We start from the raw sequence: 16,917 nt of genomic DNA, 5'->3' as shown, positions 1-16,917 counted from the left end.
CTCCAGATTCTCTGTTGAGCACCGCAGAGACTACGTAATACCGATAACACCATGCCACTAGTCTTTAATTTCTCCTTTCATGACGAGCGCTTTAGCATGATCAGAACCATCAAATCTCAATGGAAAGTCGCAAACCCCACAGACGTCATCCCAGCGGACATGCGATACCCTGGACTCATTGGCACCTGGCCTCTACCCATCTTACGAGCCATAACCTATCTAGCCCGTAGGATGCCGGGTGAGGAGGGACGGGACCGATTTGTGAATCTCCTCAACACCGGCTACCTGGAGAGGAAGGCAACCGCAGAACAGTCGGCTACTTTTGAACCGCAGCTACAGCTATCTGATCTGGAGCATGTCCGGGAAAGCGTTGAATTGGAAACAGCGGGCGAGAGTGTGGTCGAGGCCGATCAAAGTTCCAACCTTGAAGGGAACAGTGATGCTGCAAGCAAGTCTGGCAAGCCTTCGAAAGATCCCACCATACAGCAAAGAATTGACAGAGCCGCCTCAGTCCAGAATGATGTTGCAACCCCCCAACAGCGTCCAGAACGAATACTTTCAGAAGATGAAGATGAGCCGGAGACTTTGAAGTTGAAGTTAGATCTGTGGATCCAATACTACTGGAACGTCACTGATATCAAAGCCCTTGTTCCCCCGAAGATGCGGCAGCTAGACAAATTTGGAAAGCCGACCAATCGGGCGCTGCACAGCTCCAGCGACCACAAGGATCTGTTGAAGGTACTTTACCAGTTAGCTCGCATCACAAAAGGTCGAAAGGATGCAGCATGGGCGCAGATGGAAGAGGCGTGGAAGGCAAGAGGAGGCAAAGCGTTTGCAGAATCAGACGTCAAAGTCGCTCTTGATTACTTCCGTGACCTACGTGAAGAAGAAGAAGACGAAGACTCTGTTACCAACAGTCGAAAACAATTACCTATTGCACCTTCAAACCCCGACGGCACTACCGGCGAGGAGGGTCAGGATGGCGCGATGAACACCCAGCGGGGAATCCAGCATCGCGATGGAAGGCAGCGGAAAAGACGACGACGCGAATCTCGAGCCACCGAACCCGACGCCCACGACAGTGCTGATCACCAAACGCTACTGTCCGACGTGGACGTCGCAGAGGCGGGACTCTCGATGGCTCGCAGCCGACGCTCGTCAGTCATGGTAAGACGTGACAACGACCGCACGAGCATAGCGACCCACGACGCTACGGTTGACGAGGCCGCCTCGAGCTCAGAAGGTGCGCGTGGAGCATCGACCTTACCGCTAAAGAGGAAGAGACGGTATTCACTAGACGGAGATGAGACAGATGTTGTTGAGGAAGGCCGCAAGACGGGTGATGACGGAAAAGATGAGCGTGAGCATGCGAAACAGGAGCACGATGAGCTGGAGCCAGAGGAGATTCTCAAATTGCCAGAAAACTAAGCCGTGTTATCTGAGACAGAGAACGCACCGCAAGATGAGGACGTCGGGGATTAGACAAGAAGTTGAAGTAATGTAGATAAGACATACTGCAAATCATGTCTCAGGCTAGTACATGACATAAATAGCGGTGCCTGCGACTGTCACGTGTAATTGTAGCATTCTAAGTTGTTTATTACTGTGCCTCAATGGCGAGTGGGGCTTAACCGATCCCGATATGTGCCAATAGACGTGTAGCACACTGCAGATCCAATGTCGCACAGCGGTAAGAGTACGAACATGACCAACTCGAAGCCTCTATGAGCTGTTTTCTCCAACGAAGCGCAAGTTTGGGGGTTGGAAGCGAGTTACCCCGCATTATTCGCTGTTTCGCTCTTGCCAAAACCCCAACCGCCTCAGCTTCAGAATGACGAGCGAGAATCCCGCCCCAAATACGCATACACCAACTCAGGTAAACAATTTTGGACCTCAAAGAAGCGGACGAGACTGATGCTATGCTGTAACTCCGCAGCATACACTTTCAGAAGTGGATACTACACCCAAAGATACTCTTGTCACGATCGGAGATGTCAAATACGATGTCGACCTCTCGCAAATACCTTACCTGTCGTCCTTTGCCGACTTCCAAGCCAAAGCCCAGCCGGACGCCACCGAATTGGTCCACGGCCCAATACCTCTTTTCGACGTAGCTTTGAAGGGCATTCAATCAGGTTATCGACAATGCTTCAGGAATCTTCCCCCCGAACTTCAACAGTACCACGTTCTATGCGAAACATACGAGTTTCTCGGCATTAATGTCCTCGACAAACGACGTATCGACCAGATCTTTAGCGATCTGAGGCTCTGCAGGATAGATTGGGACCCAGAGGATGAAGATACCAAGGGTGTTAAGTCGAGAGCACGCGACGCTGCTTTCAGGTTGCTGTATCTCATCCTGCTGGGCGAATTTGAGGATGATAAAATGAATGGCGACAAGGCGTACAACGCAGTGTTGTTCGTGTTATCCCATCCCGCGACGTTTAAGTCAAGAACAAGAACCGTAGTTCGGGCGGCGTATGAGGAACGTTTTGTTGTCTCGCGGAAGCAGATAAAGAGACTAGATCAATGGCTGAAAGGAGATCCTGCTGATGATAGCGAAGAAGCTACCACTACAGACGAGGAACCGCTCGAGGATTCGGATGAGTACTATGGATCGGATTGGTTGTAGGGATTGCGGAAGTTTGTGCGACGACTTAGGGAATCATGATTTCATTGTCAAAGCCCCGGCGGTCACGTTCCTTGATCAAAAGAGATGTGATACGTAACCACGGATGCTTGTTGTCTTCTCAGGTAGTCACAGTCTTTTGCATTATCCCGCGTGACAGTAGCAAATAGAATTCTGCCATCTTACCCATCTATATCAGTAGTAGGAACGCTCTCCTGTCAGTATCAAAATCCTCATACACTGTCAATAGCACCATGTATCTACCAAAAGAGCATCCCGACCGTCAAGAGCGACTGGATCTCGAGAAGAAGATCACATCTCAATGGGAAACCACTACCAAAAGCACTGCATGTATTCCTTCATCTATGCGCTACCCGAAAGACCTTCAGTGGTGGCCCATTGAGATCTTGCGGGCCTTGGGTGAGCTCGCCGACGAAATGCCCGGTATCGACAACTGGAACAGCGTCTACGATCTACTTGTAGAGGGCAACAAAGAGAGGTTAGAAGACAGTTCGAACACTTTATCAGCAGAGATACAGCTGAGCGACATATCGTATGTTCGAGAGCAGAGATATAACAAGGGAAAGCAGAAGATGATTGACACAACTACGGATGATGACGGTATGTTCATATCTCATACAACGTTCGAAGTCGCAAAAAGAGCTAATGTGTGCAGAAGCAGATATAGCTGAGCTCACATCTGATGATGACGATGTGGTCGATCTGGCTGCTGATACAGACGACGTAGATGACACCATCAAATCCGGTGAGACTTCTGGAGTAGCTGCCACACTAGACACGACCGTTGCAACCATCAATCAGCAAGATGACGACCCAGATGCTCTTCCAGCTGATATACTCCCCACGGATAGCCAAGACGTCAAAATCAAGAAGTGGAACCTCTGGATCAATCATTACTGGCAAGAACGAGACTGCAGGGTCCTGATTCCCGAAGAAATGCTCCAAAGACATAACAACAAGAAGACAATTCGAGGTCGGGAGTTGAAAAGTTACGGAAAGAAACGAAATGGTGAGGTCAATGAGCTGCTCTACGAGCTAGCCAAGATAACTCGAATGCAGCGGAAAGATGCAGCGTGGGCGAAGATTAAGGAAAACTGGACCAACAGGAAAGCAGGCACAAACGGGCACAAGGCGCTTTCGGCTGGAGATGTCAAGTCCGCTCTTGATTACTTCCGGAATCTACCGCAGGGTGAAGGAGAGGAGTCTGCCGCTAGTGGTGGACTGGCATCTGCGGTGACGTCAAGTGACATCGAGCCTGAAGATCAGGGAGGACTTGGGGAGGAAGCTTCGTTGGCTGGAGACAATGAGCAGTAGGAGTAGAGAAGATGCGGAAAAGAAAACCAGAGATCAGCTGGTGACATTACATGGGTGACGCAGCGCTTCACTAATCTGGCAATTTGCACCACATTCTGAAGACTATGTCGTTAAACTCGGGATATTCGTTCTACGACGAGTTAGAAGATGGCTGATCCACAGGCCTTATTTGAACTCACCTTGTTCAGGAATTCTGTCCAAAGATCCGCAGCCTCCTGACGTCCTGTCTCTGGACCTACTTCATCAAGCCATCGCTGCTCGTGCTGTCGTAAGAATGTGCAAACGGGTCCTTGGCCAGAGTATAGATGAGCCGTGATCTTATCTTTGCTGCGTATGGCATGAGATGGCCAATAACACGCGAGGTAGATAAGATGGATTCCACCGTATGTTTCCCCTCGTCGATACGGTTTCTGATAAAACTGTGATAGCAACTCCATGGACCGAGCTACTATAGCAGCGTGAATGACCTTTTGTCCTTTTGGGAATACGATCTTGCGAGCGTCACCTGTGAGATAGTCTTTCGCCGACTGGTGGACGAAGACGACCCTCCCATTGTGGAGCGACAAGAACGATCCACAGGCGCCGAGTATATCCCTTGATTCCGCTTCTTTATCAGCGATATGGTCGAGCTCCTTCAAAAGGCTTGCTAGTTCTGAAAGATGCAGAGGTCGGACGGCTATTGTTACAACCGAGAGTACGAACTTGCAGAGATTTGCTTCGGGCTCGTCCAAGCACTCAATCTGCTGGAGCATCCTCTTGTACAGCTCTTTAAGCCCAGGGGGAAAGGCTTGCATGATCTCTTTATAACGTACGCCCGTATGGCCTTCGAGCTTCTGGCAGACCAAGGCTACCCACAAGAATGTCCCTCCGGCATTGTCAATCAAGTAGTCCCGGATAGCTGCTTCGTTCGACGGATCCAATCTCTTCTTCTTAGCCAAAACCCTAACTTTATACTCGATGTAGGTGTTGATCGCCTCCAGGGTTACTTCAGATTTAGGATTTAGTGCAAGGCGAAGCATGGGGCGATGATCGGCAAGCACATCGCGAATGTCGTTCCAGCCGCGTGAAGAGATGATCCACTTGACGTGTGGAAGCTTTCTGGAAAGCTGCACAATCAACTCCAGAAGCCTTTTGCGATCTTCGGACACGACGCATTCATCAACAGCGTCTACCATGAGGTAGATGTTGGACTGGCGTATATCCCAGTCGTCTAGCATGTTGGTAAGAATCCTGGATAGAGCCATCCATGAGTTCTTGTCGGTGAATAAGTTTTGGCCCGCATGATCATACTCCAGTCGTACATGGCGTATAAGCGATAATCGTTGACTGATGAGATGGTGAATGAGACCACGCAAGACTGCACTGGCATCGTTGTTGCGTGGCTCCGAATTCTGACAAAAGAAGAACGATAGTAAATCAGCATCTAGTACCGTTCGATTCAGAACGCCGATGATTCCGCACATAAGCATGGTCTTGCCCTGACCAGGTGCGCTGGATGGCATTAGCGCCTTTCCTAACCATAGGATCGCGGATCACTCTCAACTTACCCTTCAATCCATAAGAGTCGCGTATCAGGGTCTTCGCACCACCGCTGATAGATCGCGTTGTCCAGAATCCATCGAAAAGAGCCATCTAGTAAACCCCCTTTCGCATCTTCCAGACGTTTCTTGTCGTCGCTGGGATTGGTCAAATACAAGTCACGAAGACATGCGTTGTCCGCAGCAGTCTTCGTATCTTCCACAGCGCGCCTTGTCTGCTCTTGGATACTAGACACGATGTTATGCAAGCTGGTATCCTGTGATTCGGCCTTCTTGGCGATAGTCTGAAGTTGATCGCGAATCTCAAGCGTGTTGAATTGCGCTGCGTCTTGCCGTATTGACTCTTCCGTGTCCTTGATCGCTGCCAGCTCGCCTTCCCAGTCATCCCACTTGATAAGGTCCCTTGCGAAGACGATGCCACGTCGCCGATGGTACGTGATTATGCTCTTTATCTGGTATTCCAGGAGACTGGCGTAAAGTTCCACGAGACTCTTCTCAAGTTGCTCTTGCAGAGGCTGTGATCGTTGTACTTCTTGATTGTTCTCTAGGAGAAGATCGGCTAGGTGCCAGTACCAGTCCATTCTCGACACGACGTAGGCGATTCCTTCTCTATTTGAAGAAGCTTGAGTGAGCGGGTTCAAAAGTATCTGCATAGGATCAGCCACCTGCTCACATCATCAAAGTTCGCCAGCCATACGTCAAGAGCAAAGCAGATCGGTACCCAGGCCACGGAAGCTTCTGGTGAGGCTCTGGTAGCTGTTGCGACGCTATCCTTGACAACAGCGAATATCTGCAGGCCTTGCGCGACTGCTTCTTTGGTGGCAGCTTCCTTCTCTGTTCTTTCCAAACTGGTATCGACAAGCTGTTGCATTTGAAGCGATCTGTGAAGCCCCGAGCTAATCTTATTGGTCTGAAGGTCAACGTCTGTTGCATCGAGCGCTCGATCGTCGAGTCTACTTGAGAGTATAACCTCATAGTGTTCGATCAATCTGGGGTTCTTCGCTTTGAGCTGATCATAGGCCAGATTCCAGAGACGTCCGGGTACGCTCTGCGCTGCGGGTTCCGGAGTCCCGGTGCTCTTAGAATGAAGATCAGTCGTGACGGAACTTTTCGGCCGCTCCTCGCTCCGCTCCTCGCTCCGCTTCTCTTGTGAGTCGTCACTGATCGGCACAGGAACCGGCGGTATCGGTGTTCCAGGTTTCTCTCGCTGCTTTCGACGTGGAAGCTTGAATATGTTACAACACCCCATAGTAGCGGAAGGAACTAAAGGTGAGCACGCCAACCTAGAAAAAAACTGAACACCCTGGAGCCTACGTTGACGTTAGGTCACCCACTTTGCAGATTTTTGACTTAATGTAGTCCGCAAGCCTGTTCAGTTTCTTCCTTGATGGAGGTGTGAGTAGGAAGAAAGGGGACTGGAGAGGAAGTGGCAAGATGCAATACAGCCTTGCAGCGACTGTGCCGCATGAAGCATGTATGCGGGGGCCTACCTCGACATCATTGGCCGTCCACCCACCATCCGATAGCATGCATAGGGAAAGTATGTCGTCGCAAATTAACCAAGGCTGTACTCATCCGATTTAGCATTCGATGATTGGATCAGAAGGGCTTGTACACCGAAGCGTGCATACATGCCGTTGACTTCGGGTGCAGTGGACGCCACCGTCGAAGAGTGCGCCATTTTATTGGTGTCAGATCTTGCGCTGAAGTTGGATGCCGTCGCGCGGTGTTGGGGTGATCGAAGTGAACGACGTGGACGCGTCGATGTTGTCTGAGGGTTGCAGCGCGACTTCCTGCCCATCTTATCAGCGACTAGCGGCGATAACGTCATCGATCACCAACACCGAGCCTCACGTATCCCATCCCATCCACACCGAGCCAGCTAATCATCCCACAACCAAGATGTCGCCCAATTCTTCCATCACAGAGAAGATAGCCCAAATCTACACCCCCAACCCCTCCGGCACCGAGCCCGCCAGCACCCAAGCCGTCATCTCAGCCCTCAATCTCCAAGTACACGTCGAAGGCGGCTACTATGCGGAAATCGATCGTAATCCGCTTACAATTCCCAACCCTTTCTTGGCAAAGAATGGAGGCGATGAAGAAGCGGATGTGAAGAATACAGCGGAGAAACCCATGTCAGGTGACAATGCGATCAGGAACGCGAGCACGAGCATATACTATATGTTGAGTGCAGTGAATCCGCAGGGACACTTTCATCGGAATAAGGGGAGAACTGTACGTATGACCCGACCATCATTGCCTACACCTGTGCGCGGCAAATGCAAGGCGTTGGGGACTGTACCTTCATTAAGGTTATTGTGTCAACTTGCCTGGCCGCGTCTTGCGGCCCTGCCCTGTATCGTTGTTGCTGGAATAACCCTATCATCCACCGCTTGACATGCGTGCGGTGGTTGAAACATATTACCGATACTAACTGCCATATGAAGGTGCACACCCTCATCTCAGGCCGAGGTCGTTACGTCCTGATCCACGCCGATGAGCCTGGCACTAAGAAACGCATCGAAACGTTCGTTGTTGGGACCGACGTCACGAAAGGAGAGAAGAGTGTGTGGATTGTTGAGGGCGGAAAGTATAAGGCGAGTTTCCTGCTTGACGGAGCGGAAGGGAAGAGGTTGTTGATTAGTGAGGTATGTGCTTTCACACATGATCGTTGACCACGTATTTCTGACTAACGCGACTTTTCAGACTGTAATACCCGGCTTTGAGTTCTCGGATCATGACTTCTTGACGATGGACAAGTTCAAGCAGATTGTTACGGATGAACAGGCGAAGGAATTGGAGTGGTTGGTGAGGAAATCATGAGACCACACCCAATATCAGACGCATCACGTCGGATATGCAGATTCACCTGCAAAAAGCAAATGCGACGCTGATAACCTGCATTGACTGCCCAGGTGTGGCGAAACGCGATGTCGCGTCTTCACGTGTGCGTGATGAAATAATGGCGGGGCGCTATCGATAACGGGCAAAATTATCGATATTCCGTCACGCAAACCCACGCTCAGCGATTCCCTCAGCAACACAACCCAAAATGACTTCAGCATTCGGCCCAATCGCAGGTGAGTAGTCGCGCCGATTTACACACTCATTTTCTAACGTTCCCCGCAGAGCAACACCAGGACAAATTCGACCTCGGAATCTGGCACGCGCTCTTCAACTGGAACAACCTCACCGTCGCCGTCCAAAACCAATGGGGCGGCCCCGACTCCTCGGATAAGCGCGACTGGCTCGCAGGCCAAATTTCCGAACTCTTCGCCGCAGAGCCCCTCACAGACCAAGAAGATGTGGAAGTCGTCCTACTACAAGTCCTCGAGGACGAATTCGGCGTGCGCGTAGAAGACGAGACCGAAGTCGCTGTTGCGCGCGAGATCATGGCGATACGGAAGGAGATTGGCGAGGGCAACACAGCGATGGTGGATGCGCTACAGAAGAAGTGGGAAGATAGGAAGGGCAAGGAGGTTGCGACTGGGAGTGTTAATGTCAAGGAGACGAATCAGGATTTTGAGGGGGATAGTGTGGATGAGGAGACGGATGAAGACGAGGACGTCGATATGGATGATGCGCCTGCGCTTGTGCCTGCGAAATCGAAGGCTAAGCCTGAGCCTGAGATTGATGAGGATGGCTTTGAGACGGTGGTTAGCAAGAAGAAGAGGTGAAGCGGAGGGGCGAGGAACGATGAGCAGCGATACCAAGCCAGCTGAGGCAGTCGAAGTGTTATGGATGATGTGGGTGGCCACTACATAGATCCCCATCTATGGGTGCACACAACAGACACCGAGCAGCGAGCAGCGAGCGCGCACATCAGCAGCAAGTGGCGACGCCATTAGGCCGGTGTGATGACCACCTTTGAGCACATCAGAAGAGGAAGTTCAGATTCAAAATGAATTCACTATCGTCGCGTCAACAGTCCCGACCATCGTTTGTGTAACGCGAGCGTGCCTGAGCTGGTGATGTCCGCCCAACTGCTAGCGGCAATTGCGGAGCTTCATGCATGGCCCCGCCCGCATTTGACCTGCACCCTTGATTGACCCAACCAGCCTGTGTCTCACGACCACAACAACATCCTTAGCCCCCACCCTATACACAACCTCCCCTACACCTCGCCTCCCTTCTGGACAGTCGTAGCTATGGATTCCGCCTACGATCACATCCAGGAGGAGAGCTACCCGCAGGACCCCACCAAGCAGTCCGCCGGCGGAGATAACACCCACCAGGAGACGACCAACAACTTCAACGCCGAGTTCCAGGATGCTTACAAAGCTATATCGAGCAGCCCATGGGCGGCGCGTTTGGGAGGGTTTCTAGGCAATGTGCGGAAGCAGGTAAGACAGGCGTGTGGGATCCAAGCTACCCTTCCTGACCATGTGCGGTGTAGGGCGAGCAATACTACGACAACGCAAGCAAGCAATATGCGCCACAGGTCAAGAACGCCTCCGCCAGCGTCTCCAACATCATCAGCCACGCGCGCAAGATCTCCCTCCAACCCGGCGACGCCTCGAGCTCCAAATCCGCGTCCACCTCCCAAGACGCTGCCACCGAGAAAGCGACCGAAGACACAGAAGCCCACCCCGACCGACCCGAATCCCTGACCGCAGACATTGTAAAGGAGGCAGAAGGCATACTATCGCGCTTCCGCTCCGAAGCCGCAAAACGGCTCAAAGACGTCGAAAAAGCCGAAGACGCCGCCGACGAAGCGCTCCTCAAATTCGGCAGCAACATCCGCAACTTCCTCCGCGACGCCGTCACCATCGCGCCTCCCGAAGCCGGTTCGCAAGCCGCCAAAGACGGCGACGTGCTATTCGAAAGCAAAGACAGCAGCGGCAAGAAGGTCGTTCACGCCACGCGCTTCGACGCCCAACTCCACGTCATCCACTCGACGCTCGATTCCTTCCTGAAAGACCCCGCGAGCCCGGAGTGGGAGAACTGGAAGGCGGGCTTTGATGTGGAGAAGAAGACGGAGGCTATTGCCAAGGATTTGGAGAAGCACGAGGAGTTGAGGAGTGCGATGGAGAAGTGTGTGCCGGAGAAGGTGGAGTATAAGGTGTTTTGGTGCAGATATTACTTCTTGCGCCATGTTATTGAGAGTGAGGAGCAGAGGAGGAGGGAGATGCTCAAGGGTGAGTTGCATCTTTTGCTCTGAAATGGGGTGGTGAAGCTAACATGTAAACAGCATCCACACCCGCCGCCGACGAAGAAGTAGCCTGGGACGAAGACTCGGAAGAAGAAGACGACGATGACGAAGACGAAGAAGAAGATGACGACGAAGACGATTCCTCCGAAGAAGACGACTCAGACGACGACTCCGACGACAACGCCACCGTTACTAAACCTACAACTAAATCCACCACCGCCACCGCCCCATCTACCACAACCACAACCACAAAACCAGTCTCCTCAACCAGCACAACAACCAGCACAACCAAACCCCCAACCGACCTCGCGGCCTCCGTCAAAACCCTCAAACCCACAGACGACGCTAAGCCCGCACCTGCGCAACCCCGCCGATCAAACGATGAGAAAAGTGTCGCGGATAGCGACGCGAGTTATGATTTAGTTTCTGGGACTACGACGAGGGCGCCGGGGAGTCCGCAGGAGGGAAAGGATGGGAAGGATGGGAAGAAGAAGGTTGTGGCTGAGGAGAGTGATGAGGAGGAGGACTGGGAGTAGGATGTGTCCGGATGAACTAGGAATGAACATGTGAATATGAATGGCGTTTTCGGGGAATCTGGTGTTGTTTTTTCGTTCATTTGTTGTGTGTTGGTTTGATGGGTATGAGATAGGATGATGGGTATCTTGATAGGACAGTAAAGTTATCTGACATTATCTTACTTTTTGCTATTCTATGGAAGATGATTGAGTGAGGAGTACTCGCTCGCTATGCTACGCTAAGTCATACTTAATTGAAGGTGCATTCTGTGAACGAAAAACAAGTGGTATCTAGAACGCCATTCTGATGCTGGAAATCGCTCCCTCTTTTTGATCTGAATATGAAACGATCTGCACACATTCGCCCATGATACTCTTCTGTCATCGTAATCGTCGTCTCATAAGTCTCGAGCACTTCTAACCCAGCCTAGCCACACTACTAGGCGGAGTATCAGGCGGCACACTCCCCGTACGCGGTATCGCTGTGTTATTACTTGACCTCCGCGAGAAGTTGGGCTGTTTCATCTGATTGAGGTGCTGACCCGGTTGTGTGGTTGCTCGTCTGAGGAGAGGGCTTGGCGAGGAGACGTTACCCAGACTATGTCTTCCCGAGAACGAGATATCGGCAGATGATCTCGAGCGGTGATCTGAAGAAGGCATAGGCGTAGAATTGGACGGAGTTGGTGTACCGCCACGTGACCGCGAGTACGGCGATGAACCGCGCTGACCAATGGGATAGCTGTCGTAATCGTAACCCCTACCGTCGTTCGCAGTTGATGTATCTGTCCATCCATCGCGGTCGTGGTCGTGTACTTGGTCATGGCCATGTTCGTGTAACTCATGCTCTAGGTATTCTTCTCCTCTCCTTTTGATCGGACTCTCGTCGTAGGGATCGAAGCCGACTCTCATTCTCGCTTCTCTCCTCACTCGTCGTCGTAACTCAGCATCACCACCGGCGCCCACTGTACTGCTATCCGAGAGGAAGAAGTTGAGGAACTCATCTGGAATGGCGAGATGGGATGATTGCTGGAACTGCTGGAGAGCGGTCAAGCGGATGAGCATTTCCAGAAGAGACAGCGAGGTTTTGATAGCAGGGAGGGATGTCGGGGCTTGTTGCTGATGTTGTGGAGTGGGCGCAGAAGCCTTCTGCGGCGAGGGAATCATCTGGTTGCTGGAATTCGGTTGTGGGGAGGTGGGTGTGCTAGGTCGGAGATTGAGGTTGGAGAAGCGGCCGAGGAAGTCGGGTGGTGTAGGTGTGGCTGCTGGGGATGGGGGAGAAACGTCTTCAGTGAGGTCTTCTGTTTCGTCGATCTCGGAGTCGGTGGTGGGGTCTTCGGTGTATACTTCAAAGGCCATCCACTCCAAGTCCAGCGTTGGAGGTAGTCGCCAGGGGTATGTGGACTGTTCGGGCTCTTGCGGGGTGGGCTCTTGTTGGGTGGGCTCTTCAAGGTGCGGTGTCGACTCGCGTCGCAATTGCTCTTCCAACTCTGTTTGCTCTGGATCTTCTTCATCTTCAGCAACGGTATGTGAGTCGTCCGACTCATAGCCGGGCTCCTCGGTATCGCGCTCCATCATGCGGCGTGGCGGTGCTGCATTAACGTCTCGCTTGAGCAGCAAGATGGGGTTGTTGCTTTCGTTGTCGGAACCGATGTTCAGTATCTTGCCCGTGTCGGCGTAGAAGATCTTGGACACTTCATGTATGGGTATGATCTCACGTACGCCTGCTTGCTCGACACCGTCATATGGTCCTGGCTGGGGTTCGCCGTCTTCGAATTCATGCATACGACCGTCGTCCAAATCTTCAACAATGAGCAGCTGGTAAGCAAACTCCTGCAATACGCTGTCGGATGGGATGTGACGGTGGTTAGCCTCATCAGCGCGTCGACTGTCCTGCCCAAAGGGCGTCGGATAGTCATAGACATTGTCCAGTGGAACTCGCATCAGTGTAACACGCGCCTTATGCATGACCTCCTTCCATGTTGTCTCTCGCACGTCTTCTTCATGAGCTCGATGCGCGTAACCAGCGAACAACATGTACATGGAGAGTGTGAAGGTCGGACCAATTTGCTGAGCCCTAGGCTTCGATGCGCAATATTGCATGTCGCCCGAAGTGAGAAAGGTGCTAGCTTGTAGAAGTCGTGATGGCGATACAGTAGCTGGGAGCGTAGTTGAGAGACTGGTACCGGATGTGGTGATTGCCAAATTTATCAGCGGCACCGCGTCTTCAATCCGCTCCAGCAACCTCTTCATCTCTTCGATGATGATCTTGAGCTCGGTGTCGTTTTGGTCGCGTGACTTTGCTTTAGAGCTGCCTCTTCTTGCAAGCTGCTCTTCAGCGACGGCCTTCTCGACACGACTCCCTAAGGTCTGGATGTCCCACCGAAGAGATTTGGTGAGACCCACTGCGGACTCAAGCGAGGTGTTTCCGCGTGCCGCAATCAGTTCAATCATATCGATTGCCGGTGAGATAATCTTGATCTTGGAGTCGAGTCTAAGTTGCAGAGTCGCGAGTTCCTGCTTTTCTCGACCATCGACCGTCTTCATCAGTCGGCCGCATTGCTTGAGCGCATAGTGGCTGGTGATTGCTATGCCGCTTCGGATAGCATAGCTCATAGCCTGTTGGGTGACCTATCACGTGTTAGCATAATTCAAGAATACGAGAAGATGACTCCCTGTCTGCTATGACGCGTTGGGGGTCAGAGCATAGTCATACCTTTGCTAAGATTGCCTCCATCTTGCCCTATGGGTTGGGCTTCACCCTTGTATGTGAGGAAGGGGCGGTTGATGAAGTGGTTGGGAGAGAGGAACCATGAGGTCAGATATCAGGTTGCCGGGGAACGCAACCGGGATTAAGTGCGGCAAGTGACGACAAAGTGAATGTTTGAGGCTGGTGAGTGCCTTTGTTGCTGGGCGCCCTGGCCAATGTTAGGCAGCGAGGCAGCGAGGCGTTGAGTCAGCCCCACACAGCCACCCAAAGCAACCCCGCCAAATCCTGCGTGGGCAGCAGCGACCCGGCACATTTTCACTTTTCGCCGACGACACTCGACGCCCGTCCGCTTATATACCTGACAGTCGCTCCCTGGCCGCGGGTCGACTTCACACATTCTCCAATTTACGAGCGACTCGACCGCACAAAATTCGCACGCCGTCGCACTACACCACCCCGACGACACGACCCATCCCCGCGAGACCGACGTCACCATGGCCGACAGCTGGGAGCAAGAGGAGGAGCGCCTCGCGCAGCAGGCGCAGGGCATGAACCTCAACAACACGCCCACGTTCACACCAGGCGCCCAGACATTCACGCCCGGCGCCAGCACATTCGTCCCCGGCCAAGCCTACGGAGGCTACCAGGGCTACAACCAGTATGGCCAGCAGCAATATGGCGGGTACAACCAATACGGTGGCCAGCAATACGGTGGCTACCAACAGCAGCAAGGCTACCCGCAATACGGGCAGCAATACGGCGGCCAGCAAGGAGGATACCCCAACTACGGACAGCAATACCCCCAGCAACAAAACTTCCAGCCCCAGCAGGCGCAGCAAGGCCAGGCGCCCGTACGGATAGCGAAGCGAGGCGACACCGATATGGCTGGCTCAGAGGGTGCCGCACCCGCCGAGGCTAAGAAGGAGGCGCCCAAGGCAAAGGTTCTCTCGATTGGTGGCGACAGCGCGCCCAAGGCAAAGGTCCTCTCCATCGGAGGCGACACCACAACACCAAAGGTCGAGAAGGCAGGCGGCACCAAGGTCCTGAGCCTGGGCACCCCCGCCGCTCCATCGGCAGCGAAGGAGAAGGCAGACAAGGAGAAGGGCACCGCTGATGCCGGCACCAAGGTCACCGCTGCAAAGGCCATTGAGAAGACTGGAGAGCCCACCCCGGCGTCTGGAGGCTCTGGCCGAACCTCGCCAACACCTTCCTCTGGCCGCAACAGCCCGACACCGAAGGAGAAGGCTGCCGAGAAGGCCAAGGCACAGGATGTCGAGAAGGAAATGGACGAAGTCGTTGATGAGGCCACCCTTGCCGAGATTTACGGAAAAGAGCACGTCAACATCATCTTTTTGGGTCACGTTGACGCAGGAAAGTCCACCCTCGGCGGAAGCATTCTCATTTCCACCGGCATGGTCGACGAGCGTACACTAGACAAGTACAAGAAGGAAGCCAAGGACGCTGGTCGTGAAACCTGGTACATCTCGTGGGCGCTTGACTTGAACAAGGAAGAGCGACAGCAGGGTAAGACTATCGAAGTCGGCCGAGGTTTCTTCGAGACGGAGAAGCGACGATACTCCATCCTGGACGCGCCAGGCCACAAGACATACGTACCGAACATGATCAGTGGTGCCTCGCAAGCCGATGTTGGTATTCTCGTCATCTCCGGACGTAAGGGAGAATACGAGACAGGTTTCGAGAAGGGCGGTCAGACCCGAGAGCACGCCATGTTGGCCAAGACACAGGGTGTCAACAAGATCCTCATCGTCGTCAACAAGATGGACGACCCTACTGTTGAGTGGTCAGAGGACCGTTTCAAGGAGTGCACCAGCAAGGTGGTCATGTTCTTGAAGGGTCTCGGGTACAACCCCAAGACAGACATCAGCATGATGCCAGTCAGCGCGCAAACTTTCACAGGTATCAAGACCCGTGTACCCAAGGATCTGGCTCCCTGGTACGACGGCCCATCTCTGCTTGAATACCTAGACAACATGCAAGCGCTCGAGCGTAAGCTCAACGCGCCTTTCATGATGCCCATCGCCGCCAAGTACAAGGACATGGGTACCATGATTGAGGGCAAGATCGAGTCTGGTATCATCAAGAAGGAACAGAAGTAAGTCCCGGTGTTATCAGATTTGATATACTTTGTACTAACGATATCAGGTACCTCATGATGCCTAACCGACAAACCATCCACATCTCCGCTTTGTACGGTGAACAAGAAGAGGAAATCCCAGGCGCGACCTGCGGTGACCAGATTCGTGTGAGGCTTCGGGGTGTTGAGGAGGAAGACATTCTGCCTGTAAGATAACCCAGATGCTGTTTTTTGATCGCTTGCTAACTTCAACGTTCAGGGATACGTGCTGTGCTCACCCAAGCGCCCCGTCCACTGCGTCTCCCAGTTCGAGGCCCAGGTCGTACTGCTCGACATCAAGTCTATCCTAACAGCCGGATTCAACTGCGTGCTCCACGTCCACGCCGCACAAGAAGAGGTTACCATCACCGCGCTGTTGCACAAGCTGGAGAAGGGCACTGGACGGAAATCGAAGAAGGCACCAGGTTTCGCTACCAAGGGCATGAGCATCATCGCGCGCTTGCAGATCACTGGTACAGCCGGAAACATCTGTGTTGAGCGATTCGAGGACTACCCACAGCTGGGACGTTTCACTCTTCGTGACCAGGGTCAGACAATCGCTATTGGCAAGATCACGAAGCTCATCACCGACGAGGCTTAAATGGTTGATTAATCCACGCATGATGATCCCACTAGGAGGAAGAGGAGGAGTCGGATATCCGTATTGACGAAAAGCTGTCGCCATTGAGGCAACATAGCCTGAGGTTCCACGGCGTTTGGACGCAAGGGTAGCATAGACCGAGCATCCGAACAATGTGATCACGAATATTATTCCATTTCTAGTGATCGAAGTTTCTGTCGTGGTGATTTGCATGTATGGATTCTAGGGCTCGGAGATAGGCGTCGCGGGACGACTGTGAGACAAGCCTTTTAGTGCCGCAATCAACAGCAACCTTAATTGACC

The 16,917-nt window shown here is 52.7% G+C and overlaps 9 protein-coding genes across 9 annotated transcripts; 7 read left to right on the top strand and 2 right to left on the bottom strand.

The window, feature by feature from the left end:
* Nucleotides 1-51: 51 nt before the first annotated feature.
* On the top strand, nucleotides 52-1,428 carry J4E92_010227 (uncharacterized protein; the record flags this gene model as incomplete). The annotated part of the gene is made up of 1 exon (XM_051501566.1): nucleotides 52-1,428. One exon carries the CDS (start codon nucleotides 52-54, stop codon nucleotides 1,426-1,428), a length of 1,377 nt encoding a protein of 458 aa, XP_051348197.1.
* Nucleotides 1,429-1,831: 403 nt separating this feature from the next.
* J4E92_010226 (uncharacterized protein) lies at nucleotides 1,832-2,632 on the top strand (the record flags this gene model as incomplete). The annotated part of the gene is made up of 2 exons (XM_051501565.1): nucleotides 1,832-1,876; nucleotides 1,937-2,632. The coding sequence occupies 2 exons, from the start codon at nucleotides 1,832-1,834 to the stop codon at nucleotides 2,630-2,632; spliced, it is 741 nt and encodes a 246-aa protein (XP_051348196.1).
* Nucleotides 2,633-2,883: 251 nt separating this feature from the next.
* On the top strand, nucleotides 2,884-3,964 carry J4E92_010225 (uncharacterized protein; the record flags this gene model as incomplete). The annotated part of the gene is made up of 2 exons (XM_051501564.1): nucleotides 2,884-3,250; nucleotides 3,306-3,964. The coding sequence occupies 2 exons, from the start codon at nucleotides 2,884-2,886 to the stop codon at nucleotides 3,962-3,964; spliced, it is 1,026 nt and encodes a 341-aa protein (XP_051348195.1).
* Nucleotides 3,965-4,104: 140 nt separating this feature from the next.
* On the bottom strand, nucleotides 4,105-6,751 carry J4E92_010224 (uncharacterized protein; the record flags this gene model as incomplete). The annotated part of the gene is made up of 3 exons (XM_051501563.1): nucleotides 4,105-5,455; nucleotides 5,512-6,149; nucleotides 6,200-6,751. The coding sequence occupies 3 exons, from the start codon at nucleotides 6,749-6,751 to the stop codon at nucleotides 4,105-4,107; spliced, it is 2,541 nt and encodes an 846-aa protein (XP_051348194.1).
* Nucleotides 6,752-7,404: 653 nt separating this feature from the next.
* On the top strand, nucleotides 7,405-8,328 carry J4E92_010223 (uncharacterized protein; the record flags this gene model as incomplete). The annotated part of the gene is made up of 3 exons (XM_051501562.1): nucleotides 7,405-7,740; nucleotides 7,953-8,153; nucleotides 8,212-8,328. The coding sequence occupies 3 exons, from the start codon at nucleotides 7,405-7,407 to the stop codon at nucleotides 8,326-8,328; spliced, it is 654 nt and encodes a 217-aa protein (XP_051348193.1).
* A 229-nt stretch (nucleotides 8,329-8,557) lies between these two features.
* Nucleotides 8,558-9,182, top strand: J4E92_010222 (uncharacterized protein; the record flags this gene model as incomplete). The annotated part of the gene is made up of 2 exons (XM_051501561.1): nucleotides 8,558-8,585; nucleotides 8,635-9,182. 2 exons carry the CDS (start codon nucleotides 8,558-8,560, stop codon nucleotides 9,180-9,182), a joined length of 576 nt encoding a protein of 191 aa, XP_051348192.1.
* A 471-nt stretch (nucleotides 9,183-9,653) lies between these two features.
* Nucleotides 9,654-11,193, top strand: J4E92_010221 (uncharacterized protein; the record flags this gene model as incomplete). The annotated part of the gene is made up of 3 exons (XM_051501560.1): nucleotides 9,654-9,848; nucleotides 9,902-10,643; nucleotides 10,697-11,193. 3 exons carry the CDS (start codon nucleotides 9,654-9,656, stop codon nucleotides 11,191-11,193), a joined length of 1,434 nt encoding a protein of 477 aa, XP_051348191.1.
* Nucleotides 11,194-11,770: 577 nt separating this feature from the next.
* On the bottom strand, nucleotides 11,771-13,906 carry J4E92_010220 (uncharacterized protein; the record flags this gene model as incomplete). Its single annotated transcript, XM_051501559.1, has 3 exons — nucleotides 11,771-11,929; nucleotides 11,986-13,800; nucleotides 13,886-13,906. The coding sequence occupies 3 exons, from the start codon at nucleotides 13,904-13,906 to the stop codon at nucleotides 11,771-11,773; spliced, it is 1,995 nt and encodes a 664-aa protein (XP_051348190.1).
* A 467-nt stretch (nucleotides 13,907-14,373) lies between these two features.
* On the top strand, nucleotides 14,374-16,614 carry J4E92_010219 (uncharacterized protein; the record flags this gene model as incomplete). The annotated part of the gene is made up of 3 exons (XM_051501558.1): nucleotides 14,374-15,992; nucleotides 16,043-16,181; nucleotides 16,234-16,614. The coding sequence occupies 3 exons, from the start codon at nucleotides 14,374-14,376 to the stop codon at nucleotides 16,612-16,614; spliced, it is 2,139 nt and encodes a 712-aa protein (XP_051348189.1).
* Between the last annotated feature and the right edge of the window lie 303 nt (nucleotides 16,615-16,917).

This window comes from Alternaria infectoria, assembly GCF_024043175.1.
Source record: "Alternaria infectoria strain BMP 0036 chromosome Unknown scaffold_33, whole genome shotgun sequence".
Lineage (NCBI taxonomy): Eukaryota > Fungi > Ascomycota > Dothideomycetes > Pleosporales > Pleosporaceae > Alternaria > Alternaria infectoria.
This window is presented reverse-complemented; position numbering and strand designations above follow the sequence as displayed.